The following is an 18,894-nucleotide window of genomic DNA, read 5'->3' as shown; positions in this document are numbered from 1 at the left end:
TCACTTTGCTGATAATCGAAGTAGACTTGATGGGGCGGTAATTGACCGTATTGGATTTGTCCTGCTTTTGTGTTTCACACAAAAGCAGACAGAATCACAGAATGCATTCTACAAAACAACCAATTAAGAATACCAAGTGAAAAATGGAAATTGAATAATTTAATTTCCAAATTTACTGACGAACCTTACATCATTTGCAAGTGACGTTATTGCCAAGTGCAGTCCTGCCCCTTCACGAATGGTGACTCACCCTTTTAACTGTTTGTACCACAAAATAGTGAGTTATTTAACATTACTGTACAAAGGCTTTGCTTCAGCATTTGTTTGGAATCAATTCCAATGCACTGATTGTAAACTTTGCTGCGGTAAAAGACAATCCCCATCAGCTTTGCAATCTGTTGGGCTCTGCAAAATCCATTTTTCTGGATAATCAAATCATACAACAAAGAAGGAGGTAGTTCAACCAATAATGTTTATGCCAGTGTTATGGTACAGCGGAAGATAAATGCCGAGCTGCTCAAATTCCAGAGGGAAACGTGCAACTGCTGCCACAGCTGTTTTGCAGTTTGTATTTTATTTTTGAGTTGTGTGCCCTGAATTCAGAAGTGATAAGACTACCACGACCTCAGAGGGCTTTAGAAAACTATATAAAACATTTATTAACAAAAGTAAAGATTTTAAGCACATACATAAGTCTACAAATTACTACTATAATAACTTCTAAATAATCTGGCTTCTAGTTATACCTCCTTTAAAGCAACAATAAAAACAAATAGATTTAAACAGACCCAGACAAATTAACACAATACCCTAGACAATGACACACAAAGTGAGTTTTCTCAGCTTTGGTTCCTATAGACGGCAACTTGATGCAGAGAGGCTGGAGGCTTTTCATACTTGTGTTAGATCTTAGAATTCCTTCTCCCCTTGCCCATAATCTCATCTTCTTTATACATGTTTCTCCCTTTTAATGCAAATTCCATTGTTCCTATATGTTTTTGCAACTTTATTTTTCTCATAAATCTTTTCATAGTACTAATTTTATAAGTAGCTTTTGGGAAAATTAAACACACTGGCTTGGCTTCTACTGGCTAGGTGTAACATCTTATCATCTCTTCGAAATGCCACTCTGGTTTATCTAAAAACACAAATTTTCCCCACACCTCACATTCTAAAACTGCAGCCATGTTTAAGTATTTAGCATTTCAAACCTCGTTTCTTTTTGATACATCAAAGCCCCAGACCAACTGTCTCCAATTCAATTAAATCACACACACACACACACACACACACACACACTATCCAAATCCCATCATTAACCTACCTTTACAATAAATTACAATAATATTAAAATTATTATATTTTCATGCATTTTGTTTTTCAAGTCTTTATCCAATTCTCTTTTGGAAGTTACTGTGGAATCTGCTTACCACCCTTTCAGGCAGTGCAATCCACATCACAACAATTTGCTGCATTAAAGTGTTTCATATTTGATGGAAAATAATGTATAGATTAAAACTGAATATATCAAGAACAAATACGAGATTTAAAAATATCCACGTTCCTGTGAAATCTTTACAATTGTGCTTGTTGAGGCAGGCATAGAATGAATTTTAGAGAATATATTAGTGCCTGAAAATCCCAGCTGTCCTATGTTTGACCTATACTTCAGGAATGTATGCTTTATCTTATCACAGCTGTTTTATCAGTCAATCGGGTAGATTGTAGTCACACCCAGAATCTCACTGTAGTTTCTTCCAGAAGTTCACTGTCTTCATCCGCTTCCTGAATTTCTTCTAAAGTTTTTTGTCTGGCCTAAGAGAGACCAAAAAGACAAGTCCAGTAAGAAGTGATTCATGACAAGTTATCTGCAAGGAACTCATAGGTTAAGCCCAACACAGTAACTTGAGTAAGATGCAAAACTGGGAATGATTATACATCTGGAAGGGTTTCCCACTTTCTTCAATAAGATATTTGCTTTATATTATATAAAATTAATTGAATTAAATATTAATACTAATTTATATTGTACATACAATATGCTAAAATGTAATTTAAGATTTCATTTTGCTTAGAGGGACTTACTGATGCATACCCAGCCATGTCTTGTGAAGGTTTATTTTCATTAAGATTAGTAACACTCCTTTTTGAGGTTAAGGTGCCGCCTGGTGTGAATGAACAAATTGGCTTTATTTGAATATTTCTGTCACTGCATTTGTGGGATTGCCAGATTCTGAAAACAAAATAGGGAGTGGAAGTTGTTTTTAGGATACTGATATGTAAAGGAGACAGTGAGCCTATTTGTGCTCTGTTTAGTACCTGATTGCTTTTTGAATTTGAAAACTGCTTTTAGCAAGTTTATATGTGGTCACTTTATTACCATGTATTTATAACATTTTTTTCAAAAAAGAAATTTTTATTATTAAAAATAAAAAAATATTTATTTATTGAACAAATAAACCAGAGTATCCTCAATCCAGATAATCATGCCATTGCCTCCTAGAAGCACTGGGACAGGAACAGCAGAGACAGCTTTCTCTTATGGTTATAGATTGCATAGACATTTTGAATTTTTGAGTGTTATAAATGATTTCAATTACCACATTAACATGATGCATCTGAGGTTACCTCTCCAAAGAAAGGAACCTTTTAAATTGTACTGAAGACTTTTAAACTGTTTTAATTTTCACACTTAAAATACCTTCGGGAGAAATTATTTTTTGCTTGAAGTGCAGAATTATAGTAAGTATCAAATTGCTGTTCTTGCGACTCTGACAGGCACAAATCAAAGAACAGTTCTCATCCGAATAGCACTACCTCCAATGATGCAAAGCTTCCTCTGTACTTCATTGGAATGTCAGCCTAGACTCTGTGTCCAGGTATTGGGCTGGGGCCCGAATTATTACCTGTAGTTGATATAATAGCACTAGCATGACCAGATGAGATGACAAGGTCAAGGGAAAGGCCATGAATATGTGATGGGGAGTTTACATAGAGGGAGGGATTTAGGGAAGATAAGAGGGCAGTGAACTCAGAGGAGAGAGAACATGATGAGTTGAGATGGAGGTTGAAATCACCAAGTATGAGAAGTTGCTTAGTGCAGAGGCTGGGGTGGAAAGAAATAAAAACACTGGAGCAGGCATAGGCCATTCAGCCCATCGAGCCTGCTCCGCCATTCAATATAATCCTGGCTGATCACCCACTTCAATGAAGATTACTCGGTGAGAAATGTTTAATCATATTTGGGAAGGCAGAACAAAACAATGATTTTGAAAGAGAGGTAAGAGGGATGGAACAGGGTGAGATGCTCAAAGGAGGAGAAAGTGCCAGAGGAGTAGAGGGTCAGGAAAGGTGTGATCTGGCGATAAGCATCACACCAGTACTGTGATGGTCTTGACGGCACAAGTAGTGGAAGATGTAGCCAGGTGAGTGGACTTCAGTTAGGGGGAAGGTGTCATCATCCTTCAGCTGGGTTTCTGCTAAGGCCATTATGTCAATGCAATCATCTACAATAAGAGTTCATGGTGGCAAGGGCCATGTTCACCAATGAACAGGCATTCTGGGCAGAGATGGTTGGAAGTGTGGTGAGAGCTGGTCCTCTGGCAGAGTCCACAGGGTCAGCAGTGGGAGAGGTGAGTTGGACAGGAAGATTAACAAGGTTAGCTTGCAGTGGGTGGGCTGGGTGGATCGGTCGACGAAGAGTGGGACAGGGCAATTGGGGCTGCTGCTCGTAATGAGCCAGCGCCGATTGCTTCGATGAACTCCATGGAAGATGCCAAGAGAGGCACAGAGGGATGCTGTATCAACTTATCTAATGGAGTCAAGCCTGAGATGGCAGCAGGAAAGTTGTGGAGTACTGAAGGGTTGGAGTTGGGAATTGGAAGGGCTGGAGTACCTGAGTGTGAGAAGTGAAAAGAGGCATGACAGTGCATGAGGATCTTGGAAAAGTAAAAGGGAACGAAGTGAAAAGAAAAAAAGAGCAAAATTGGAAATACATTAAAAAAATAGATAAAATACAAAAGATAAACTGGGAGGAGTTTCCTTCCTCATAGGATATATGGTTGCAGACATAGCTTAGATTCTTATTTATGGCTTTATTTATGAATGTTTAATACATAAATTTTTTTGGTCTTATTTAATTGAAGATTCCTTTAACTCAACGTTAGCCATCTTTAGAATCATTTTATGAAGTATATTATAGAGAAGGCATTTTATTTCAGTTGACTCACATGTTAGAGCTCCAAGTAGGACGTGACAGAAAAAGGTCAAAGCAAACACACCCATCTGAAGATGGAGGACTGTGCTGTCTCATTTATTTTGAACAATTAACTTAATTTACTACTAAACAATTTTATGTTAATTCACGCTGAGATAATGGTGATCTAGCCAAATTAAAACATTTAGTTCTACATAAATTTTTTAGAACCCTATACTAAGTTAACAAGGGCTAACCTTTTAACAACCACAGAACTATCAACACCAGGGAAGGAGCAGGAGTTTTGATTCATAACAATCAAAATATTGAAATGTACACAGCTGCTTTCCAAATCAAGTGAGGCTCACTCCAAATGAGTGAGACTGGAAGGGCTTACTGTTTGACTCTCCTACCTGTCTCCTATCATTTTTGAGTTGCTGCTTCTTGCCTCCCAGTAAGTTCATCGAGACAAAAAAACATCTAATAGACAGGAAAGCCTCCACACCAGACAGTACCAGACATGGAATCCACATCGCGAGTGTGGTATCCTGGGAGACAAAATATTAAATTAAATGTCGTCTCCTGTGTAACCAAGGTTAATATCTTAGCTGAATCGCAGCTGCAAAATAAGATGTTGAGAAGGTGCAGTTACACAAATTAAGATTGACTGTGTAAGTGATATCTGGCTTAATTTTACTCTCTTTACTTCTATCTTTTTCTTTCCACTTGGGGCCTGCGTGTTCAACAGAAGGAAAAACTGAAACATAAGTGAGCTAGATGATAGTTTTTGCCCTCCCTCCACGCTGCACTCGCAGGATAGGAAGACCATATTTCCTTGCTGAGCTTAATTTAAGTCTATGCTATCAGACAAATATACGCACCAACCCACATAAGGAGATATTAGAGATAAAAACAAAAAACTGCGGATGCTGGAAATCCAAAACAAAAACAGAATTACCTGGAAAAACTCAGCAGGTCTGGCAGCATCAGCGGAGAAGAAAAGAGTTGACGTTTCGAGTCCTCACGACCCTTCGACAGAACTGAGTTCTGTCAAAGGGTCATGAGGATTCGAAACGTCAACTCTTTTCTTCTACACCGATGCTGCCAGACCTGCTGAGTTTTTCCAGGTAATTCTGTTTTTGTTAAGGAGATATTAGGTTGTGTGACCAAAAGCTTGGTTAAAGAGGTAGGCTTTCTGCAGCATCTTAAAGAACTAGAGAGGCAGAGAGGTTTAGGGAGGGAATTCCAGAGCTAAGGGCATAAACCTCTGATGGTCCAGTCACCAGTGTGTCAATGAGTGTGGTATCAAGGTTCAGGGTTGAAAGGGTTAATGTGTGGGACTGGAGAAACAATACCACCCACATGATGTAAGAGAGAGCCACATGACTAGGAGTCTAGAAGGAGAAAGCTTATGGCTTAGACTGAGTAATACCCATAGTCTTGTACATTTGTAAATAGCTGTGTTCCTATAATAAATCAGTTACTGTTCAGACATATCTATATCTCTGGAACCGTTCCTTAGCCAGTGACGACCAACATCTAACATGGTGGTAGCAGTGAAGGGCCCTGAAAACTCCAAAAATTAACTTTTAAAAATGTTTGCAAGTTTGACAAGAGAACAGGCGCCAAAATTAAAGACTTCAGTAAGATAGTTGAAAAACCACCATAGAAGATGTGGAGAATCAACTGTTCAGAGTACCTGGTGGCCTATGAAAAATTCTGATCCAGCAGCAGAGTCAGGGAACCTGGCGATGATCAAGGAAGGACGAGCAAAGCTTGAAAAAAGGTTTAAAAGCTTCAAATTAATGGTGCAGTGAGCAGGCAGCACTGGGAGAAATTCAATTTTAATGAACGCAGGCTTCAACACAGCCCGCAGCCTGGTTCCAAGGTTGGCACCATTAAACATGGCAACAGCATAGTATCGATTCAAACAAAAGAAAACACTGGCTGTTCAAAGCGATTCTGCAATGGGAGCAAAGCGGTGAACTGTGCTTAATCATTACTCCCAGTGATTAATTTCAAAATGCTGCGATATTTGGGAATGGCTGCCAAAGAGGGTCAGTGACCGCAGCGGGTATGAGTAAAAGTCTGATCACCACGAGAGAACTCCTTCACTGCAACTGAAGTTTAAAAAATCCAGGCAAACCTCCTACGAACTTAAAACAGCTATGGATTCCAAATTCACCTCACCAGGCTGATGTGGGTACATGGAAGGACCAGACAAAGATCCAAGATATACTTTCTGGAATGCAGACATTTGTGTCAATAGTCACATCACTAGTTTCAAACAGAATGCAGGAGCAAGTATCACAATCTTGACCATAAAGAAACGCTGCAAGTAAAGCAGTGCCTGCGGCCATCTAGAGCTCAGTAATATGGCCCAGGAGGAATCAAGCTCCAGGTCAAAGGTATATTGCAAGCAACACACCAATATAAGAACAAACAGACACAAGAAACATATGTGCTTCACAATGAAGAATTTTCTCTTCTGAGTCTAAAAAGCCTGTGTCGACCTTAACCTCAACCAAAAAATCAAGGAGACCAACCAGCAAGGATATGAGTTTGACTTCAAAAAGGATTTTCTAAAACGAATCATTGGGCTGGTTGACTGAAAACTGAATACAGCATACGCTAGGAATAGATGCTAAACCTGTATGGCTTTTCACATCAAGAAAGATTTCACATCCATTCATGAAACATGTCCAACTGCAACTTGACAACATGACCAAGATGGGAATCGTCTCTCCCCTCACTAATCCGATAGAATGGTGCTCCAGGATGGTTCTGGCTCCTAATCCAAACAAATCCCTTTGCACCTGTGTCAACCTGGCTCAACTCAACAAATTGTGGTGAGGGAAATCCACCCTATTGTTCCCAGTGGACAACAGCTTGACCAAGCTCTCCAAGAGTATAACTTTCTCAAAACTCAATGCTAACAGTGGTTTTTGGCAGGTACCATTAGATAAAAAAAATTTAAATTATTGACAACATTTATTACCCCTTTTGGCAGATCTTGCTTTAATCATTTGCCATTTGGCATAATCTTGGCACATGAAATTTTCAGCCAATGTCCACTCTCTTGCAGGGCCTTAAAGGCGTAATCTGCCACATGGGTAATATCCTTGTCCGTGGAGCAACTGTCAAAGAACACAATCTGAGACTTAAAGCTGTCTTGAACAGCTTTCAGGAAGCAGGTCTGACACTTAACGATAAGTGTAAATTCTCTAAAACATCCATTCAATTTTTAGGCCACATTGTGAGCAGCAAAGGCATAATGGCAGACACACAAAAAACAAGGGCCATCAGTGAATTTCGGATCCCATCATCCATTCCAGATCCTCAATGATTCCTGGGTATGGTAAATCAGCTGGCAAAATTCCTGCCAAATGTGGCACAAGTCATAGCGCCCTGGAGACATTTAAGAACAAAGAACAAAGAAAAGTACAGTACAAAGAAAAAGAACAGGCCCTTCGGCCCTCCAAGCCTGCGCCGATCACTTTGCCCGTCAACTAAAACATTTTGCACTTCCGGGGTCCGTATCCCTCTATTCCCATCCTATTCATGTATTTGTCAAGCTGCCTCTTAAACACCACTATCGTACCTGCTTCCACCACCTCCTCTGGCTGCGAATTCCAGACACTCTCTACCCTCTGCATAAAAAACTTGCCCCACACATCACCTTTATAGTTTTCTTCTCTCACCTTAAATCTATGTCCCCTAGTAATTAACTCTTCCACCCTGGGAAAAAGCTTCTGACTATCTACTCTGTCCATGCCACTCATAATTTTGTAAACTTCTATCAAGTCGCCTCTCAATCTCCGTCGCTCTAGTGAGAACAATCCGAGTTTCTCCAACCTCTCCTCATAGTTAATAACCTCCAGACCAGGCAGCATCCTGGTAAACCTCCTTTGCACCCTCTCCAACACCTCCATATCCTTCGAGTAATGTGGTGACCAGAATTGCACGCAATATTCTAAGTGTGGCCTAACCAAGATTCTATACAGCTGCAGCATGACTTCCCAGCTTTTATACTCAATACCCCTGCCAATGAAGGCAAGCATGCCATATGTCTTCCTGACTACTTTATCCACCTGCATTGCCACTTTCAGTGACCTGTGGACCTGTACACCCAGATCCCTCTGCCCGTTGATGCACTTAAGGGTTCTGCCATTTACTGTATAATTCCTGCCTGTATTAGACCTTCCAAAATGCATTATCTTGCATTTGCCCGGATTAAACTCCATCTGCCATTTCTCTGCCCAAGTCTCCAACCGATCTATATTCCGTTGTATCCTTTGACAATCCTCATCAATATCTGCAACTCCTCCAACCTTAGTGTCATCTGCAAACTTACTAATTAGCCCAGTTACATTTTCCTCCAAATCATTTATGTATACCACAAATAGCAAAGGTCCCAACACTGATCCCTGTGGAACTCCACTAGTCATAGCTCTCCATTCAGAAAAGCACCCTTCCACTGCTACCCTCTGTCTTCTATGACCAAGCCAATTCTGTATCCATCCTACCAGCTCACTTCTGATCCCATACGACTTTACCTTCTGTACAATGGTACATGAGGGACCTTGTCAAAGGCTGTACTGAAATCCATGTATATAACATCCACTGCCCTTCCATCATCGATCATCTTTGTCACTTCCTCGAAAAACTCGATCAAGTTAGTGAGACACGACCTCCCCTTCACAAAACCTAGGGCCATCAGTGAATTTCTGATCCCATCATCCATTCCAGATCCTCAATGATTCCTGGGTATGGTAAATCAGCTGGCAAAATTATTGAAGAAGGCCCAAGCATGGTGCTGAGATGCACACCAGGAGCAAGCATTCTGACAGATTAAAGACATGCTGCTCTCACCAGATATCCTGGCTCACTACAACCCATTCTTACTGACCACAATTGCAGCAGATGCCTCATCTACAGGACTAGGGGTACTCCTGTTTCAAGAGCAACTGAATAGGTGCCATTGACCAGTCTATTACGTGTCTCGGGCACTATCTAACACAGAAATGAGGTATGCAATTATCTTGTAGCCATGTGGGCTTGTGAGAAATTCTCCAACTATATCACCTGATCTGCATTGACTCTCCGAATGAGCATTTCACTTAGCGCCATTCTCCTGCCTTTCACCCTGCAATCCTACACATTGTTCTTTTCAAATAACAGTCTAATTCCCTATTGAATGCCTCGATCGAACCTGCCTCCACCACATTCTCAGACAGTGCATTCCAGAGCTTAACCACTCGCTGCGTTGAGTGTTTTCTCATATCACTTTTGCTTCTTTTGCCAATTACATTAAATCTGTGCCCTCTTGTTCTCAATCATTAAGAATATAAGACGTAGGAACACAATTAGGTCATTTGGCCCATCGAGTTTGCTCTGCCATTCAATGAGATCATGGCTGATCTGATAATCCTCAATTACACTTTCCTGCCTTTACCCCATAACCCTTTCATGAGGGGGAACAGTTTCTCCTTGTCTTCTCTGTCCAAATCCCTCATGATTTTGAATACCTCCATCAGATCTCCTCTCAGCTTCTTTTCTCCAAGGGAAACAGTCCTAACTTCTCCTATCTATCTTCAAAATTGAATTTCCTCATTCCTGGAACTATTCTGGTGAACCTTTTCTGCACTGTCTCCAATCCTTTCACACCCTTCTGAAGTGCGGTGCCCAGGACTATACACAGTACTCCAGCTGAAGCCAAATTAGTGTCTTATATAAGTTGAACATAACCTCCTTGCTCTTGTACTTTATGACCCTATTAAAAAAGCCTAGGGAACTGTAAGCTTTATTAACTGCTCTCTCAACCTGTCCTGCCACCTTGAATGGCTTATGTGCATATACATCCAGGTCCCTCTGCTTCTGCACCCCCTTTAGATTTGTTTCCTTTATTTTATAATGTCTCTCCATGTTTTTCCTACCAAAATGAACGATCTCACATTTCCACATTGAATTTCATCTGCCACTTGTCCGCCCATTCCACTAACTTTTCTATGTCTTTTTGAAGTTCGACACTATCTTCTCCACAGTTCACAATGCCTCCAAGTTTTGTATCATCTTCAAATTTTGAAATTGGGCCCTGTACACCAAGATCTATTTTTATACATCAGGAAGAGCAAAAGTCCCAGCACTGACCCCTCGAGAACTCCATTACAAACCTTCTGCCAGCCAAAAAAAATCCATCAACCACTATTCTATTTTCTGTCACCCAGCCAATTAACTACCCATGTTGCTATTGTCCCTTTTATTCCAAAGCCTATACATTTTTTCATAAGTCTGTTGTTGGCATTGAATCAACTGTTTTTTGGAAGTCCATATACACATCAACAGCATTGCCCTCAACAACCCTCTCTGCTATCTCTTCAAAAATACATCAGCAAGTTAGTTAAACACAATTTTCCCTTAACAAATCCATGCTGGCTTTCCTTAATTAACCTAGATTTGTCCATGTGACTTAATTTTGTCCTGAATTATTGTTTCTAGAAGATCTCTCCACCTCCCCCCCCCACCCCGACACCCCCCATGCCACCAATGTAAATTGACCAGCCTTTAATGGCTGGGCTTATCTTCACACCTTTTTTTGAACAAGGGTACAGCATTTGCAATTCTCCAGCCTTCTGGCACCATATAAGGAAGACTGAAAAATTATGGCCAGTGCCTCTGCGATTTCCACCTCTCACCTCTCTCAGTATCCTTGGATGCATCTCATCCAGACCTGGTGTCTTATCAACTTTACGTACATATAGCCTATCCAATGCCACCTCCTTATCAAGTTTAAACCCTTCTGGTGTCTGAACTGCCTTCTTTTTCACCATGGCCTGGGTAGCATCTTCTTCCTTAGTAAAAAGAGATGCAAAGTATTCTGCCTCCATGTGTAAATCCCCTTTTTGGTCTCACTGGCCCTACTCCTTTTGTTATTTATATGCCAATAGAAGACTTTGGGATTCCCTTTTATGTTACCTGCCAGTGCCTTTTCATACTTCCTCTTTGCTTCTCTTATTTGCTTTTTCACTTCCCCTCTGAACCGCATATATATGACCTGGTTCTCAATTCTATTTTCTACTTGACATCTTCCATAAACACACTTTTTATTCTTTATCTTAATTTCTATCTCTTTTGCCATCCAGAAAGCTCTGGATTTGTTTGCCCTACCTTTCCCTTTCAAGGAATATGCCTTAATTGTGCCTGAACTCTCCCATGACATTTATTTTTGCGTGGCTGCGTGCATAGTATTTATAATGGAACATGTGCTACGTGGTTAACTCCAGCTCTGCTGTACACCCATGTACCTTAGCAGCAACAAAGGTCCAAGTGTGATTGACAGGGGAATCATCCAATTGTCTCCAGGAACGGTGTTGTTACTGCATACAACCCCACAGCACATGGTGTTTGATAACTTCTCGGGAACTCCTGGGGAAGTTTTACTATATTAAACAAATGCAATACAAATGAAAGTTGTTGTTGTGGTGTATGACGTTGAACAGCCCTTCTGAATCTCACCACTCAAGTCCATGCAGAAAGAATTGTTGCATTTTTGTGACCTACAGGAAAACCACTTTTGCTGACAATTAGGCATTTTCAGCCCTTAGAAAATGGAGGTAGATAGAGAAAATACGGAAAAAGGAAAAATGACATGACAGAAAGGAAAAACCAAGACAGAAAAGGAGTCACTGGTGTCAGCATTGAGCAACAAAAGGTTGAATATTGTTGGGTCCTCTCTGCATTCAGACATCGTTAACTGAAATGAATTACCTAAAATCATTGTCATTAATCGATTCTCAGTGGAGTAGGCAAGACAGGAAGATCAAACAAAACAGAAGCACAAACATGATGTGTGAGACAGGGAGCGAATCGAGCTAGTCAGGATACAACCGAACAGCACTTCACAACCAGCAGTGAGACAGATTCGTTAAAGATAAGGTGCCTGGCAGTCTTAGAGAAGCTTTCGCCAAACAAAGCGGTGTTATTTGTTCCCATTCAGCTCTGACAATGTGTCACAGTCTCTCCCTTTGTGATTTTTTTCCTTGTTCTTTGCCAATTATTTTCTTCAACACCTCTGCTTCCCTCCCTCTGCTTTGTAAAATGCAATTCTGAACATGTGTGTCAGTAGTCACCCTCCTTTGTCACCAGATCACTTTATGCAGGTTACATCACCTGCTGGTCAGTTCAGACAGGTGAGTTTGAATAAAGGAGATCACTAAAACACAAACTGAATCCAATTTCTGTACAAGCAACAACAACAATTTGTATTTATGTAGTGCCTTTCGGCTTTGTTAGCTGTCCCTCATTTCAAGGATGACATCTGCTCAGGCTTACAAGTTTCTGCCAGGGATCTTCATGCGATTGGGCAGGCTGATTCTCAACTCTCAGATCTTTGGGCGCATGTGGCAGGATGTCCCATGAGGTAGTGGGATCTGGAGTTCAGGATTTGCATCCTTTTCTTTCTTCTCTGCCTCACCATTAAGACATTGTAGCTCAAAGAATCATGCAAATTGATGGACAGGTGGTCACCATTTTGAACAATTGGAGGCAAGCACCAGCCATTAATTTCAATGCTGCCGTTCTTCAAGGAGAGCTTCAGAATATCTTTGAAACTTTTTCTTTGTCCACCCACGAAATTTGAGAGTTGGAAAACCAGAACCTGGCAGCGAGACACTTTGTGGCCACTGATTTTACAGGAGTTTTACCTGAATGCTTGGGAAGCTGGCTTCAAGGAGGACACTAGTGTTTATTCTGGAGGATGCTACGGAGTTATTAATGCTAGAATTTTTCTAGCACTCTTGTGTCACTAATACACAGTCCAGATCTCACTGCAGTACAGGAATGCAGTGATGACAACTGCTCTGTATATCAGGACTTTTGTTGACTTGCAGGGGCCGTTGTTGTCAAACACTTGTTACTGCAGTTTGTAGAAGGTTGGACTGGCACAGCTGATACAGTGTTGATCTCCGCGTCAATGGTGGCACTTTGAGAGAGGCCATTGCCAAGCTATGGGAAGTACTCAACATATTCCAGAGTCTCTCCTTCAACATGGGTGGCAGGTATAAATATTTGGCTGACCAGGTGTGGACTGATACTAGTTTTGTTTTGGCAACAATCAAGGACAGGCCAAGTTGCTTGTATAGAGAATTGAAGAGTTTGAAAGTAGCTTTCAAAATCTGGTGCAGAGTGGACAACAACACTGCATCTGCTTCAGTCCATTTATTACACAGTAAACTGCTGCTACACAACGTTGCATAAATATGAATACAATAGGAACATGAATGCATTTTCACAAAGTTTCACATTGTGAATTACAGCCAATGAAACCAACATGCCAATCCATTTTTAATTTGAAGTTGCTTTCACCAAATGATCTGTTTGGTTGCACTGAGATTGCAAACTCGCTGCCCAAGAACAATGAACTCAGCATAGATCAAAACATGCCCTGTGCTGTTTTATTAAAGTTGTAAAATTCATAATACTGGATAATTCCAATATTTTGAGCAAATTTGTTTTGAATTAATGGGAATAAATTGTAAATGGATTCACATCAATTAGCAAATACACAGCAGGCATTCTTAGCATGTGTATTTTCAACTTACATAGATTCTTGTTGGGTCAAATGGACATTCGTATGTTACTTGTAAAATATCCTTAGTGGAGCTGAGATGACAAACTGTCAGCAACGTTCTTCCACCATTTCCAATGGTCACCACCACCGAGACTCCCAGACCAAGCATGCAGGCAATGGAGATGAAGGAATTGAGCATACTACTTGCGAACACAATGTATTGCTGCATAATTAAACAAAAAGACATTCTTTAAACATTTTTTGTTGCTGTACAGAGGAACACGTTAAAAGTAAAAAAAAACACTTTCACTTTTCTTCTTGAATCATCCTCATCTTTGTTTGCAAAGCCCTCCGCAGCCACATGCAATCTCATCTCCACAAACTTCTCCAATCTTATATCTCAGCTTTGATAGTCTGTACTCCTTACTCCAGTCATCTCATTCTCTGTCCCTTTCCCTCTAACCAAGCATCAGTGACACCATCTTCGCTCCTGCACTCTGGAATTCTCTTGTTAATATCCAGCACCTTGCTACTTTTATTTCCACCTGAAAGAAAATCTCAAAAACTCTCTCTTTGCTCATCCTTTACTCCCCTCTTTTAATTTCTCTTGCCTGTTCAGTGTCCAATTCTCCCTTGTAAAGGGTTATTCCACTTTATTAAAGTGGCTGCATAAGTGTTAGCTGTTGTTGGAAAAGTGATATTAATACAGAACTAAATGCGACGCATAAAATTAACAAATTCTACTTACCAGTAGTATACGAGGCATGTTCCCGGATAATACAATCACTGCAATTCCAGTACAAATAGTCTGAAATACAGATTTAGAAGTGAATTTACAGCCATCACCTGTTGGTTAGAACTCTGTGATGGCAGCATTAAACAATTTCATGAATTGAAGAAAAGAAACCACTTAGACTGGTTAATTTGTAATGAGAACAATAATTGTGGAATACGATCAGGTGAGAGATGATGCATCTGCTGAATCCATATCCTGGGGCAGAATTTTACCCTTGGCGAGCGGGCTCAGTCAGGGGGCAGTTGGAAAGCCGCCCGCAATAGGCACGGCCCCGCTATTTCACACCAGCGGGCCAATTAAGGCCACACAGCATGAAAGACGGCTGGGGAAGCTCTGGGAAGGGGCGGGCAAAGGTATGATGTCCACTGGGTCCAATGATGACCCAGCGGTCGATTCAAAAGTGGCCTAGGCAGCCTCTGGAAGGCTGCCATGGAAGGATGCTGAAGTCTCGATGGATTCCAGTGCAGTTGGACACGGCAGGTGAGGGGGCAGGTCGGCGGGGCCATTGGTCCCGAGTTTCTCTGATAAGTGCCTCGTTGCCCTTCTGGAGGTGGTGGGAGCCGGGAGGGAAGCCCTTGTTCCCAGAGACGGGAGGAGGCCCCCCACACCTCACCAAAAAGGCCTGGGAGGAGGTGGTATCCAGGGTGAGCAGCCATACTTGGTGAGGCGCACATGGTATAGTGCCGGAAGCACTTCAACGATTTGCTGTGATCGGGAAGGATGAGTACCATGTTGGCATGGGTTAGTGTGCAGAACAGTTAAGGGCTGGCCACCACCCCAGTGGACTTGAGGGGCGTTAGAGTGAGAGTGGTAACTGTCAATGACACCGGAGCTGGCCAAGAGGGTGAGGCCTGGCTTCTTGGACTGAGTGCCTTGCGGCTCAAGGGCCACGAATTGGCTGAGCCATGCCATGTGCTCCTCAGCTGGGGATGGCCAGGCTGCAATGGTGTTGCAGGTACCGGGTGCACTAATCAATGCTCCTCTATCCTTTCAGGAGAAGACATCCCATAACAATATTGAGGGGTCGCGGACTGGCGGGGGCCCCCACACCTCCTAATCCTGACAAGCTATGAGCAGGAGGCACTGGAGCTGGAGAGGCGCCATGGTCAACCAGCCACGGTGAGGTTGGGGGGCAAGACGAAGGCAAGAGTGCAGTGCACCAAGGTGAGAACATCGGCTATTGCAAGCATTGTAGTGTTTTCTCTATATTGATGTGAGCCTCGAAACTGGAGTCCCCATTGATAATCAAAAGATGGGGGCACCATTAAGCAGATATCTGCTGTCTCACCAGGGTGCCTGGCATGGACAGTGACAGCGTCATGACTTAAATTAATGACATGTCTTTCTTCTTCTTTTTAGGCTCACCAGCAGGCAATTGCAATGAGGACCCTGAAGGCCCACCCCTGACCCCAGAGGACTACCATGCTGAGCACATACCTGCATCACCCCTTCTCTGTCAAGCAGGCACCAGCGCAGATACCAGCACCTCGGTGAGCATAGGATTGCCGTCTAGTATCTCAGTGCACACTGGTGAGGGCACTTCACACTCGCTTGAGTTACAGGCAGAGGCAGAGGGTGCCCAGGGCACTGGCAGTCGAAGGACTACTAGACAGCAGGACAATGCTCAGTCAATGGCTGACGATGGGCCTCTGGAGTCAAACCTGCGGCAGCAGATGCTGGAAGTCCAGCAGGGTGTGAGGGAGGATCTGGCGGAGATACATGAGGGAATGCGTGCCATGGCCTCCGTTTGGGAGGAGTCCCTGCAGAGCATGACCACTGCACTGACCCTCATGGCTGAGCATAGTGCCTCCTCCATGGAGAGGGTGGCGACTCTCATGGAAAGGCTACTCCAGGGACTCAATCAAGGGTTCCGGGGGTTGCGCTCGGGTCTGCAAACTCTCACACCGGCAATGACCTCAGGTGGTCACTGTCAGTGTGGGAGATGGATGGGGCACCCAGTATCCCAGCTAGGTGCCCATCCATCAGAGGTGAGCAGGGAGGTCCAAAGTGACCTCACGTTGGCGCACAAACTGCCTGTCGTCTCTGCGGGCTCCTCTCAGGGCACTCTGGATAACGACAGCAGCTCCTCCGTCCCTCTGCTAGTGACCGTGGCATCTGATGAGGCTGCAGCGACTGGGGAGATGCCAACCGTGGCACAGGCTGCTCCCTCCCAGGCTGGGCCTTCACAGGCTCCACTGGCCAGAGGACGACCGCCAAGGTCATCAAAGCCAACAAGACAGCACAGTGAGCAGCCTGTCTCCAATGTTGCTGCCAGCGATGGGGGAGCACCCCGATGTAGCACCCTTAAACATAAATGTAAAGTGCCTTAAGCACAAGACAGCCTTAGCGTGGATGATATATTGTTCCCTCATTGTGCTTTAACATTTTTAATGGTGTGATTAAGAACACCGGATAATGTTATGCATGTTTCACATGCATAATTAAATGTTATTTTGTGCTATTGGCCTCTGTATTCTTCATTTGTTCTGTAGGTGCAGGGTAGGCCATTATGTAATGATGGGCATGAGCCTGAAACTTTATTGCACAGGCACAAAATGTATGTTGTTGACCAAGGAAATGCTCCTTTCTGGGATTGAGTATGGAGCCTGCAGCCCTGGCATGTGTTGGTGGTTCTTATTTGGTAGGCTAACTGAAGGAGCTTTGGATCAAAGCATCCCGGGTATCCCTGCCTCCCTGGAGGTTACCCAGGTCAGTGTCTATGCCCTCAGTGTTCTCCTCACCCTGCTCATCCTCGGACTCACTACTGGACTCATCATCTGTGGCCTGCACAGCTCCGTCAACATCCTCTTCCTCCATTGGGACCTCCCTTGCCAGTGCATGATTGTGGAGAGTGCAGCATGCAACCACTATCAGTGACAAACGCTCTGGAGGGTCCCATGAATAGTCCTGGCATCGGAAGCACATCTTGAGAAGATCTATGGTTCTCTCCACCGCTGCCCTTGTGGAGGTCTGGCTCTTGTTGTACCGCTGCTCGGCCTCTGTTCTTGGGTGGTGGAGAAGCTTCATGAGCCGCCTTTTCAGGGAATAGCCCTCATCACCCAGCAGCCATCCATCCAGTCGGGCTGGAACACTGAAGAGCCTCGGGACCTGGGAGTGTCTCAGAATATAAGTATCTTAGGAGCTGCCTGGGTACCTTGCACAGACTTGTAGAATCTGCATCCTGTGATCACACACTATCTGCACGTTCATGGAGTGGAAGCCCTTCCTGTTGACGAAGGCACCGGGCTCATTTGCTGGCGCCTTGATGGCCACATGTGTACAGTCTATAGCACCCTGGACATGGGGGAACCCCATGCAGCAGGATAGTGGCGTCTTCTGTGGCCCTTTCTGCCTTGCACTGCCAGCTGGCCCTGCCCCCCTTGTGCCTGCGCCTCTCCTCCCACAGGCCGTTCCCCAGGTAGCTGCATTGGGACACCTGGCCTCCTCTCCCTTCTGCCCCTCTCTTTAACCTCAGAGGAGGTGCCTCCAGCAGAGACCACAATCCCCATTACCAGGGTTATGGAAGGCTGTCTGATACCTGGAAGTGCACACACAGTGTGAATCCTCCAGGGGCCTGGAAGACACCAATGAGTCCTGAAATGAAGCTTAGAAATGCTCAGAATAAAGCTCTGAAGGAGATGGAGCTGTTGAGTTCACAAAATCAACCAGCAGCACATGATCTCCAAAACTCCTTACCACTCACATTGACAACGCTGCTGACCCTTCTGATCTTTCCAGTGGGGGAGCTTTTGCAAATTGTGGCCTGCCCGTCTGCCGGTTTTGCCCGTGCGACAGCTGAAAATTCGCACAGGCTACGTAAACTCGGAGACAACTGGTTACGTTAAGGGCCTTAACTGGCCTCTTAATTAATGGTGGGTGCGACTCCGTCTCCCTCGCACTCCCAGCTAGAGAAATATTGCGAGAGTGCACGCTGACATCAGCACACTCGGCCGACATCAACATGCGTCATTTCTTGCTCGAGTGGGTCAGGCACGTGCCCACCCGCCAAGCGAAAAATTCTGCCCCTGGAGTTTTTGAGCAATTGTCTTGAGGATTCTGGGTAAAATTTCATGAGTTATTTTTGAGGAGATTCCCACTGTAGTTATTCACCACCTTCATAGATTTTAATGGTTTAATTTTGATGGCAAAAAACAAAGGGATTGGGATACTAAAATTTAAAAATCTCAAACCCAACTCCAACTCATCCACTTCTGGTTTTAACTGAGTCAGGACAGGCGATAGGTAATCAAGCCACTCCCAGGAGTCAAGGTGGTTATTTAAATATGATGATGCCGAATGCCTCACATATAACCAATCTTCCAGTTTTAACCCTGG

The 18,894-nt window shown here is 43.4% G+C and overlaps 1 protein-coding gene across 2 annotated transcripts in view; it reads right to left on the bottom strand.

Moving 5' to 3' along the window:
- Window positions 1–453: 453 nt before the first annotated feature.
- LOC121291143 (transmembrane protein 54-like) overlaps window positions 454–18,894 on the bottom strand; it is a 36,996-nt gene continuing 18,555 nt past the window's right edge. Inside the window, exons 3-6 of one of the 2 annotated variants that reach the window (XM_041212224.1) lie at window positions 14,512–14,571; window positions 13,795–13,986; window positions 4,609–4,743; window positions 454–1,815 (exon numbers count right to left, since the gene is read on the bottom strand). In XM_041212224.1, coding sequence (XP_041068158.1) covers window positions 1,729–1,815; window positions 4,609–4,743; window positions 13,795–13,986; window positions 14,512–14,571 — 474 coding nt within the window. In that variant the 3' untranslated portion in view covers window positions 454–1,728. The remainder of the gene's footprint in view (window positions 1,816–4,608; window positions 4,744–13,794; window positions 13,987–14,511; window positions 14,572–18,894) is intronic. The other variant, XM_041212225.1, reaches the window with a different exon arrangement.

The sequence above is a fragment of the Carcharodon carcharias genome, chromosome 19 (genome assembly GCF_017639515.1).
Source record: "Carcharodon carcharias isolate sCarCar2 chromosome 19, sCarCar2.pri, whole genome shotgun sequence".
In the NCBI taxonomy this organism is placed as follows: Eukaryota; Metazoa; Chordata; class Chondrichthyes; order Lamniformes; family Lamnidae; genus Carcharodon; species Carcharodon carcharias.
The sequence above is the reverse complement of the archived record's forward strand: the minus strand, read 5'-3'. Positions and strand labels throughout refer to the sequence as shown.